We start from the raw sequence: 11,511 nt of genomic DNA on the forward strand, positions 1-11,511 counted from the left end.
TTTTATTTGTATTTATTATTAAAAGTGAGACTAAATTACAAATAAAAAATACAATACTCAAAGTATTAAATTATATAAATCAAGACTAATTTTTTTTATTCTCATCTCTTTTAAAATTTATAAATCATAAAATAATTTATTTTTAGCCAAAAATTCACTAAATCATATATTTTTCTCTTTAAAAATCACTTCATTCTCTTTTATTTATATCAACCATACAAAGGAGATTTGGAAAGTTTGGAACATGGGTTGTGTTCTTTGTTGCTAATTTACATTTGAGGTTCTAGCTAAATGAATTTTTCTATTTGTGCAACTTTGTTGTCTTATGCCAAAAAATAAAAACTATTTGTATTTTATAGTTGATTGATTGGATAAATAATAGTGATATCATCATAATTTTGATAAATAAAATAAAAAATATAAATATGCATGTAATAATTTTTTATTTGTATTTATTATTAAAATGAGACTAAATAGCAAATCAAAGAGGGAGTATTCACAGAGTACTAAAATATATAAATTAAGACTAATTTTTTTTTATCTTCATCCCTTCTAAAACTCATGAATGATAAAATAATTTATTTTTAGTAAAAAATAGTGATTTTTTTTATTTGATTTGCTATTTTTAGTGAAAACAATTCACTATTTTTTACTAAAAGTAAATTATTTTATCATTCATGAGTTTCAGAAGGGATGAATATAAAAAAAATTAGTCCTAGTTTATATATTTTAGTACTCTGTGAATACTTACTCTTTGATTTGCTATTTAGTCTCAATTTAATAATAAATACAAATAAAAAATTATTACATGCATATTTATATTTTTTATTTTATTAATCAAAATTATGATGCTATCACTATTATTTATCCAATCAATTAACTATAAAATACAAATAGTTTTTATTTTTTGGCATAAGACAACAAAATTGCACAAATAAAAAAAAATTATTTAGCTAGACCTCAAATGCAAATCAACAGCAAAGAACACAACCCATGTTCTAAACTCTCCGAATCTCCTTTGTATGGTTGATATAAATAAAAGAGATTGAAGTGATTTTTAAAGAGAAAAATATATGATTTAGTGAATTTTTAGCTAAAAATAAATTATTTTATTATTTATAAATTTTAAAAGAGACGAGAATAAAAAAAATTAGTCGTGATTTATATAATTTAATACTTTGAGTATTGTATTTTTTATTTGTAATTTAGTCTCACTTTTAATAATAAATACAAATAAAAATTTTATTACATGCATATTTATATTTTTTAAATTATATTGTGAAATGATAAATTAAATTTTTTATTTATGATATTATTTAATTACTATATATCATTAATTATTTGTTTTGTAATTATTTTTTAAATAAAAATTAGTTTTACTATTTGTTTTCAAGCTCAACATTTCTCTAGCGATTTACACACGTGTCCCAATGCACATAAACCGTTACTACCAGTAGCGGTTTATGATCAACCATAATCATGCAGAAATCGCAATAACAGCGGTTTTCATGCTGCCACAACTCAACGTAATCCGCAGCAGCGGAAAAATTATTTATCAAAAATAATTTAATATTTATATAGTTAAATAATACCTAAAACTAATAAAAATGGTTCATCTCAAGAATTTTTCAAAAAAAAAAATCTATATTATATTGTTTGTATAAATTTGCCCAGAGAAATTGCTGTGTGCCGGCTGGACCCATATTGGCGCCATAGTGCCATCCAGACATACACAAGTTGCAACGAAAAAAATAAAATCTAATAACTTGCATCTCTATCATTCTTTTTGTTTTTTGATGATGGCGCAAACACCACCACCGATCAAAGTCCATGAAGTTTACAAGGTATCGCCGTCACAAACCACCACCACCACCACAACCACCACCCTACCCCTCACCTTCTTCGACATAAGATGGCTAAGGCTTCCACCAGTTGAGCGTCTCTTCTTCTACGCATTCCCAAACCCAACCATTTCTTTCTTTGACTTTCTTCTTCCCAATCTCAAACGCTCCCTTGAACTCACTCTCCAACACTTCTTCCCCCTCGCCGGTAACATCACTTGGCCACAACATTCTCCCATTCCTACCATCACCTACGTCCCCGGACATGACTCCGTTTCTCTCGCTTTTTCCGAGTCAAACGATGACTTTGACCACATTTCCTCTGACTTCTGTGAGGTTTCCAAACGACGCCGTTTGGTACCTAGCTTGAGCGTTTCCGATGACAAAACCTCTTTGCTCGCATTACAAGTTACTCTCTTTCCAAACTCCGGCTTCGTCATCGGAATAACAACTCACCACGCAGGTGTCGATGGAAACTGTTCAACGGTTTTTGTAAAAGCGTGGGCGTACGCGTGCTCCAAGATCATGGAACATCCATCTCTCTCAACTTTGCCAACGATATCGTTACCTGAAAATCTAACACCGTTTCTTCATAGATCCGTTATAAAGGACGCGAAAGGACTCGCCCAATCGTTTTCTGACGCGTGGATGAACTTCTCTGGACCAAACAATAGGAGCGTCATGCTCTGGGGAAACAAAAACAACCGTGAAGAAGTCCAGCTCGATAATAATGAGCCGGTTAAAGGCATCTTTGAATTGAAGCCCTCGCATATTCAGAAGCTCAAGAATTATGTGAAATCCAAAACCGGCATCGTTAAGGTTTCAACTTTTTCTGTTACAGTTGCTTATTCATTATCATGCTTAGTGAAAGCAGAACAACCAGAGCAGGAGCAAGTTGCTCTTGTGTTCCCTGTGGATTGTAGATCAAGATTGGAACCAGTGGTTTCTCCAACTTATTTTGGTAACTGCCTCATGGGGCGTTTGGTTTTGGAAGAGACAGAGAAGGTGATGGCAAGCGAGGGGTTCGTTACCGTGCTGAAAGGGATAAGCGAGGTTTTGAATGGATTGGAGAGTGGGGTTTTGAATGACGTAGAGAAATGGCAGAGGAAGATTGAATCTGTTTTTTTGGAAGGAAAGAGAGCGTACTCCATTGCTGGTTCAACCCGGTTCGGGGTTTATGGGGTTGATTTTGGATATGGAAGGCCTAAGAAAGTTGATGTTGCTTCGGTGGATAAAACCGGAGCTTTTGCACTTTCTGAGAGTAGAGATGGTGATGGTGGTGTTGAGATTGCTTTGGCTTTGAAGAAGGAACAAATGGAGGTTTTTTTATCTCTTTTTTATGGTCAATTTGAATCTTTTTGATATATCTTGAAACTTGAATATAAAATTCTAGTAAGTTTATATTTTATGGCGACTGTTCTGGTTGTGATGGTCTTGTCGAACTATAGCGACTTCTATACTTAAAGAGTTATTTTTGTTGGCTGAACTATAAGTCGGCTTGATTCAAACATATCCTCAAGTCAAAAGTGAATTTTTAACTATAAAGGAAAGACAAGCAAAATAAATAAAGGACATGAGTGTGTTGTGATGCATTACTTTTTGGTTCTTATATAGAGTAAGTTTATTGTGTCAGTAATGAGATTTGTTGAGATCTTTGGTTAGTCCGAGCATATCGCTATATGAGTTCTGGAATTAAACCATTCTGCTTATCGTGATTGATTACGTATCCGAGTTTTTTGAATTTGGTTGCCGAAATTTTAGGTACACTTCATAGCTCCTGAGCTTGACATGTGTCAGAGGAAGCAGGACAAACTTTGTTATTTCTATATCTCGGTAATGTCTTGTGGTGTGTAATAGAGTATCCTAGCTCCTAAACCCGTTCTAATTCATTTGAAGAATGTGAAAAATTTTGTTATTAATTATATTTTAAATGTTACCTAATTTCATGCACTCTTAAATTGATTGATGTGAAACGTGGCATGAATTTTGATGAATTTTTTATTATTTGATCAATTTATATTTTGAATATTTTTTTTGGATGATTCATATTGAAGGTACGGTTAAATATACACAACCGTGATTTTTCACTATTATTTTAAAGGTTTGTTCTTTTTTCTAAGTTGATACTTGTGAAAGTTTCAAAGAGAAAAAAAAAAGTTTAACTTCTCTTTTGTCCCAAGTCAAAAGATAAGTTTTGGATTCTGTGATTATTTTTTTTTTTTTGGGTTTTCCTTAGTGGTAGGATAACGGGAAAGTCAAAAGTAGATATTGATAAAAGTGACCCCTATTCTTGGATAGACAAAAGTGTCAAGAGTCATGTGTCTCGTTTTAACAATGTCGAATCTATAAAGGTGATAGGTTCAGATGTTTGGGTCAGAAAAGGTAATCATTCACATAGAGGTGTTCCTGTGTGGGGAGAATGACCGTGTGTGTGTGAGAAGTTGAGCAATTGGCCTTACTTTTATTTGTATGGTTGTTTGTTGACGAAGTTAGGTGTTAGATTGCATTATCAGATTTTCCATGTGGGATTTTGTATTGGTTGAATTGTGCTCTAACACAGTTGCATCTGAACTCCGGGGGCTTTGTCAGGGCTTTCGAGATATTGACGGAGTTGCTGGAGCAAAACCTCCGTCTTTGAGACTATTTTTTTTGCTTTTTTAGGCGAAAGGAGTTGGTAGTGGCTTGTGGGTGAACCTAAGTAGTCGCCCTGATAGATCAATTTTTATGCTGTATAAATCATCGTTTAAGGATTTCAAAATTATGTTTGTTAAGATCAGGAGTGCTTTAGACGAATTTTCTTTTTATTTGAATGAATACCTGGAAGAGAGATTCCCTCTCACATGGTCCCCTGAGCCTCTACAGGTATTAGATGTCAAGGATAGATGTTCTGATGATGATATAATTATGAAACTTTTAATTGATGGGATGGAATCCAAAGAGGTATTATCTGTTGTTGAGTTATTAAAATGGGATGTGGATAAGCAAGTTGTTTCAGACTATTTAGGTAACTGTAGTTTTGGTAAGAACGTTCTTGTTTTTCTAAATGTGTGTACTAATTATAGCTTGGCTACTTTGTGGTAAGGGAGAAGGCTTCGACAATAACCACAGCTAGTCTCAACTCATTTTTTAGCCAGAGGAAGAAAAATGAAAAAGAGGGGTCAACAACAAATACGAACAAGGACACTGGTATGGGTGTCGTTTAGTCTGAGCTAAAATCAAGACTAAAACGAAAGAGAGGGTAGCCAGTGATTAAAGGAAAGGCGGCCGAAGTCATCGATTTGAAGGACGAGGATGATGTTACTTTACAATTGGTGGAGTCGACCTATGAATCGCAGAAAAGGCTGCATGAATACCTTGAAGATGTTCATGCGAAGTCTCTTTGGTCTAAGTTGTTTCCCTTTTCGGATCTTGCCGACCAATTCAGCCAATTTCATGATGATATTAAAATGATTAACGAAATTGGCCATATAGGGGCTAGCTGTTTTCTGCAGGTACATGTATTAATGGTTCTTGTGATAATGACTTTTCCTGGTTCATTTCTAATTTGTGTATTTTCCAGGTTATTGGTGCTCGCCTTGTGTCAATTGGATGTACACAAGAGGTGTCTTTTGAAATGGAGAAGAAGGATACTGCAACCATTGAGGAGCTAACGAAGTTTGCGAATGAAAAAGAACAAAAGGTGATTGAACTTTCTTCCTCTCTGAAGCAAAAGAATGCGGAGCTTGCTGGTGTAAAAAGTCTCCAATTGTCCACGGAGGAAGAATTGAAAAAATTGAAAGTGGAGAATCAGCAGTTGGGTGCTCGGGTAAAGGAGTTAGAGACCGAGTTATATAAGGCTGATGATCGAGATTTATTGTGTCGGTCTAGAATTTTTTCTTATAGAAATAATAACTTCGTTGTAAGCATAGTTCTAAACCAACAAACAATTCCCACATCAAAAATTTGAGTTGTCACAAGTACAAACCCCAAATAAGAATTAACCAAAGTATTTAAACCTCGGGTCGTCTCACAAGGAATTGCAATGAAGTGTTTAATTATTGGCTATGAAGATGCAAGGGGGTTTGATTTTATATTTTTTCAAGAAAATAAATGGCAAGAAAAATTAAATGACAAGAAAGTAAAATGATAAGAACTAATAAAATAAAGAAAAAGTACTCTTGGCTAGATATAGGTAATTGAGATTACCATCCTTGTCTACAAACTAAATATTGATAATTATGAGGAACCAAGCTCACTAAGTTTACTTCTATACTTGAAGTATATTAAATGGCTTAATCAACATCAACCCATAAGTCCCAACCTATCTACTAATTAGATTAGTAGTGGGTTAATGTCAATGGGTATCAAATTGATCACCAAGGGTTTTCAAATCACCAATTCAATGAGACCCAATGACTCAAGGTCACTCAATTCCCTTAGCCTAGGCCAAGAGTCAAGAAAACTACTTAAAAATTAGTGTAAACATTTTATCAAACACATAGAGTGCAATAAAAGCAAACATCACAAAATGCTAGAATTAGTGAAACCCATGACTACCACAAGCAAGAAATCAACAATAACAACTAAGATAAACATAAAAGAGCATGGAAACATAAGATTGCATTAAAAAAATCAAGATCCAACAATGTTCATCAACATAAAAGAGAGAAAAATAAGAAATTAACAAGAGAAACTAATAAGATTAAGACAATAGAACACTAAAACATAAAGAGAATTGAAATCAAAACAAGAATTGAAAGAGAAATTTGAGTGTGATTAACCTAACTTTACCCTAATTTCTATCCTAAATCTAGAGAGAGGAGAGAGCCTCTCTCTCTCTAGAATTCTATCCTAAAACATGATGAAAAATGAAATCAACACCCTAACCAAGTAGTCCTAACATAAAAAGAAGTGATAGAATATATAAAAATTATAACTAACATGTAACCTATCATGCAATGCAACAACTAATTCACAAAGACAAAAATTGAAAAATTGGTGTTGAAAGGGAAATTGTTACCCATGGAGATCGGTCGAACGACCTCCCCACACTTAGAAATTTGCACCGTCCTCGGTGCATGTAAAGAAGAGCAATGTGGACGGGTTGCTACAATTGATGAGCTTCCTCAAAGGGTTCTGCGGATGAACTTGTTTGCTACCCCATTTAGAAGCCTTTCCATTCCTTTCCTTCTTGGTGGCCAACCTAAAAGGAAAGAGAAAGAAGGATAATTAAACCTATAACAAAGATATCAAAGCAAATAGAACATAGGCGAGGGCTAATGCCAAATAAGAGCATGGTTCTCACTACATGTTAGCTATGCATGTAAGTGAGAGAGCAATATAGGCAAAGGGCATATCAATTAATACTTGATGTAAGAGGAAAGTCAAAGCATAAGTGAATAACATGAAGAGCATGTCGAGCATCAAGTTCAAACAAGAAAGAGTGGATCATGAAAGACATGTAAGCTCATATCAATGCACAAAGAATATAAGAGTCATACAAGATTAAGCATTGATTTAAAAGTTTAATCACCCAACAATATCAAACAAGTCAAGAGGCACCAAGATTAACCAAGAAATTCTCAACAATTGAGTAAGAGAATTCAACACCATTATTAAAATAAGAAGCTCATAGAAAAAAAAGAAAGTAAAAACAAGCTATAAAAACAAAATGAAAATGCAAAGAATAAAAGTATGCGAATGCAATGGACAAAAGAAAATGGAAGATGAGAAAAAAAAACTTTTTTTTACCGGCACAGACGGGTCATGCACGCTTACGCGCCGATGTGCATTTTTTCCGAAGGGCGCGTACGCGCCATGTGCGCGCACGCGTGGGTGAGATTATGCGTGGGGCACAGTGTCAGCCCAAGGTTGGCCCAACTTTCTGGAACATGTACTAGGAGAGCAGGTGGCGCTATCGGCGCGCGCGCGCTCAGTGTGTGTGCGCGCGCATTGCACAATTAGCTTCAAGGACGCATACGCGCCAGGTGCGCGTACGCGCGGGTTGGTTTATGCCTCAGGCATGGTGCTGGCGCAGTGTAGGTGCAACTCTCGGGTCAATGTATGGAGGGATGAAATTTTTCAATCGACGCGTACGCGCACATGGAGCGTGCGCGTGGAGGGGTGAAAATGCTTAATGCACGCGTACGCGTGCAGTGCGCGTACGCGTGGATGGTGCTCTATTTTTCAAAAATTTTCTACATGTTTGCATCAATCCAAGCATTCTAAACCTCCAAATAGCTACCAAAATACCATAAAACCTTATTTAACCTACTAAACTACCAATTATACTCAACAAACTCAACAAAACATGAAATCAATCTAATTACCAATATGTACAAAAGGGAAAAATGAAAATAATTTACCATGGTGGAGTGTCTCCCACATAACACTTTTAGTTTTAAGTCCTTAAGTTGGACATTTGGCGGAGGTCCTTGCTAGGGTGGTTTATGCTTGAATTCATCCTTGAATCCCCACCAATGTTTGCATCTCCAATGTCCACCGGGATCCCAAATTAGGCGCACAAGGCCTTCAAGTAAGCTCAAGTAAATGACAAGGTCCCAAGAGTGTTGAATGTTGAAATGGATTCCAGGGTCCCAAACCTTGTTCTTGCACCCATCTTCTCGTTGACTAACATAGTTAAATTTGGGTGACAAGGCTTGTGAATTCTCAATTAAGTATCCAAACATTCTCCTAGACCCATGCAATTTGGTTCTACACCAACCATTGCTATTCAATATTGAGCATACAACCATCATGAACTTAGAGTGATGTTTCCAACCACTACACAACTCTCTCTTACTCTTAACTCCACAAAGAGCTCTAAGTTGACCATCATTTTCAATCAAACTATATTCAAGTGAGAAAGCAAAGCTTAGGGATAAGAATTTTACCCACTTGAATGTTGTGTTGGATGGTGACTTAGGAAGGGGGACCTCCCCACACTTAGCCAATGTGAGATCCATTCCCTTGTGCTCTTCCTTTGCATCTTTCACCTCCTTGCAAGTTTCTTCAACTTCAACTTCTTTCTCCTTGTGGCTCTCTTCCAATTCAATCTCTTCTTCATTGCTCACCAAGGGCATGAGAGGTTATGCATCTTCTTCTTTGACCTCAATTTAAGCCTAATGGGAGGGGATTCAATTGTAGATAGGAACTCCTCAATGATTGAATTCATCTCTTGATCAACCTCTTCAAAGTTTTCAATCATAATATGCTTTGGAGGTTGTACACCCTCCTCAACATCAACATCAAGCATCTTGGAAGAGGGCTCTCTAATTCTACATTCCCATGGACTTCCAACATCTCCTAGGTCTTCAACCACTTCTTCCGGCTCAATTATCTCGACTTCCTCCCCTTGTGGCAATCCTTGTTTCAACTCTTCTTCTACACCTTGAAGCTCTAAACTCACTCCCTCACTATGCTCCTTGATTTCTACTCCACATTCAACAATGGGAGTTCCTTGATCGCATAGGCTTAGGCGGGAGGAGACCATATTGCGAACGGCTTCCGCTATGGTAGCTATCTTGGCTTCTAACTCCTTGAACTCCTTTTGGTTTTCTTCTTGCCTTTGAATGTAAGAACTAACACATTCTTGGAGAGAATCATCCATTGGAGGTGGTGTGGAAAAAGAAGGTTCATTGTTTGGGAGGAAAGTTTCATAATTGGAAGTTGGTTCATCTTGGTAAGGGTATGGAGGTGGTGTATATTGAGGTGGTTCTTGAGAGTAGTTGTTTCGGAATTGTTGTGGTTCTTTGTATGGTTCACAAGACTCATAAGGTGGTTGGTATGGTGGATAAGGATTAGGGTTATAATGAGGTGTTTGGTGGTAGGGGGCTTGTGAGTAAGGTGGTTCAAAGTCATGTTGAGGGGGTGGTTCATAGACATGTGGTGGTGGTTGTTGACAATCACAATAAGGGTCACCACATCTATTAGATTGATATGCATTAGGATTAGAATTATACCCATAAGAAACCAGAGGGGGTTGTTGCCAATAAGGTTGATCAATCCCTTGAGACTCCTCCCATCTTTGATTGTTCCATCCTTGATGTACATCTTCATTGTAGCTCCCATTTCCTACAACATAATTTGAACCAAACTCATAGCTAAAGTGGTGAGAATTCATAATAGCAAGAGAAAATAAAAACAAAACTAGTAAGAACTAATACAAACAAACTCCTAAACAAGCAAAAACTAGCAAAGAAGCATATTAACATATATACAATAGCCAATAATATAGCACCATTGCAATTCCCCGGCAATGACGCCATTTTGATAATGAGATTTGCTCGATGGTCTAGATTTTCTTCTTATAAAAAAGAATTACTTCGTTGTAAGCATAACTCTAAACCAACAAATAATTATCACATAAAAAATTTTGGTTGTCACAAAGAACAAACCCCAAATAAGAATTAACCGAAGTATTTAGACTCCGGGTCGTCTCACGAGGAATTGCAATAAAGTGTATGCTTATTGGCTATGAAGTAACAAGGGGGTTTGATTTATAAGGGGCGGAAAATAAATGGCAAGAAAAGTAAATCAAGCAAGCAATTAAAGAAAGCAAAATAAAGAAAAGCAATTAATAAAGAGAGACATTCATGGCAAGAATTGAGATCTTAGGCCTTCCATCTTAGTCACTAATAACAATAATTAACAAGAATTTATCTTATTACGTCATCCCCAATGATGGAAGAAGATATAGGTTATCTTCCATGAGAGAAAGTCTAACAAGACTAGCTAATCTCAATCTAAATGTCCTAATCAACTCACGAATTGTATTAATAAGAGATTAGAGTCAATAAAAATGATATTAACTAACAACTCTAGATCACCAACATAGGTTGGGTTTTCATGACTCAAGATTGCCTAATTACTCTTTTCAAGACAAGAATGCTCAAAGTCTACTCTAAAGCCCAACCAAGCATTTTGTCAAACACTTGGTGGGTACAAATGGAAAGCATAGTAAGAGTGCAAGAATAATAAATCTACCAACTACCAATTGCAAGAAAAGTAAATTCACAACTCAAATCAACAATTAAAAGAATATCAAACATAAATTTCATAAAAGAGATCCAAATCCATCAAGAGTTCATCATCACAAAAGAGAACAAAAAGGGAAATTAACAAGAGAGAGCAAGAGAGTTATATCACTAGAGCATAAAATTGTAAAAGAAACAAGATGAAAGCAAAGAATTAAACATGGGTCTATGATGCAATTAACCCTAGGAACCCTAATTCTAGAGAGAAGATGGAGCTTCTCTCTCTAAAAACTAACCTACATGATGCTAAGTTACAAAACAATTACTTCCCCCTTGCCCAAACTTGAATTCTGCATGAAATAGCATCAGAAATGAGTTGGATTGGGCCCAAAGTGTTTCAGAAATCGCCCCCAGCGATTTCACCTTTAGTGGGCCACGTGCAGCATTGGCGCGCACGTGTACAGTACGCGTGCATGCCCCTAAACGCGAAGAAACTATAACAAATTTTATATCATTTTGAATTCCAAAATGTTAGCTTTCCAACGCAACTAGAACCGTCTCATTTGGACCTCTGTAGCTCAAGTTATGGTCGATTGAGTGCGAAGAGGTCAGGCTTGACAGCTTTGCGGTTCCTTCATTTCTTCATGAGTTCTCCCACTTTGCATGCTTTTCTCCTCACTTCTTCAATCCAATACTTACCTTATGAACCTGAAATC

The 11,511-nt window shown here is 36.0% G+C and overlaps 2 protein-coding genes across 2 annotated transcripts; both read left to right on the plus strand.

Annotated features, from left to right (window-relative positions):
- Positions 1 to 1,533: 1,533 nt before the first annotated feature.
- Positions 1,534 to 3,267, plus strand: LOC112784357 (malonyl-CoA:anthocyanidin 5-O-glucoside-6''-O-malonyltransferase-like). The gene has a single exon (XM_025827534.3). It carries the CDS (start codon positions 1,797 to 1,799, stop codon positions 3,201 to 3,203), a length of 1,407 nt encoding a protein of 468 aa, XP_025683319.1. The 5' UTR covers positions 1,534 to 1,796; the 3' UTR covers positions 3,204 to 3,267.
- Positions 3,268 to 5,083: 1,816 nt separating this feature from the next.
- LOC140182671 (uncharacterized) lies at positions 5,084 to 5,853 on the plus strand. The gene is made up of 2 exons (XM_072229859.1): positions 5,084 to 5,332; positions 5,401 to 5,853. The coding sequence occupies exons 1-2, from the start codon at positions 5,288 to 5,290 to the stop codon at positions 5,785 to 5,787; spliced, it is 432 nt and encodes a 143-aa protein (XP_072085960.1). The 5' UTR covers positions 5,084 to 5,287; the 3' UTR covers positions 5,788 to 5,853.
- The last annotated feature ends 5,658 nt before the right edge of the window (positions 5,854 to 11,511 follow it).

Source organism: Arachis hypogaea, chromosome 20 (genome assembly GCF_003086295.3).
Source record: "Arachis hypogaea cultivar Tifrunner chromosome 20, arahy.Tifrunner.gnm2.J5K5, whole genome shotgun sequence".
NCBI classification, from domain to species: Eukaryota; Viridiplantae; Streptophyta; class Magnoliopsida; order Fabales; family Fabaceae; genus Arachis; species Arachis hypogaea.

What these genes read in the sequence shown, in the direction of transcription:
- LOC112784357 (XM_025827534.3), top strand. Translation starts at nt 1,797, where the DNA reads ATGATGGCGCAAACACCACCACCGATCAAAGTCCATGAAGTTTACAAG.
- LOC140182671 (XM_072229859.1), top strand. Translation starts at nt 5,288, where the DNA reads ATGATTAACGAAATTGGCCATATAGGGGCTAGCTGTTTTCTGCAG. An exon ending in GGGCTAGCTGTTTTCTGCAG is followed by an intron (nt 5,333 to 5,400) that starts GTACATGTATTA and finishes TGTATTTTCCAG; the next exon opens with GTTATTGGTGCTCGCCTTGT.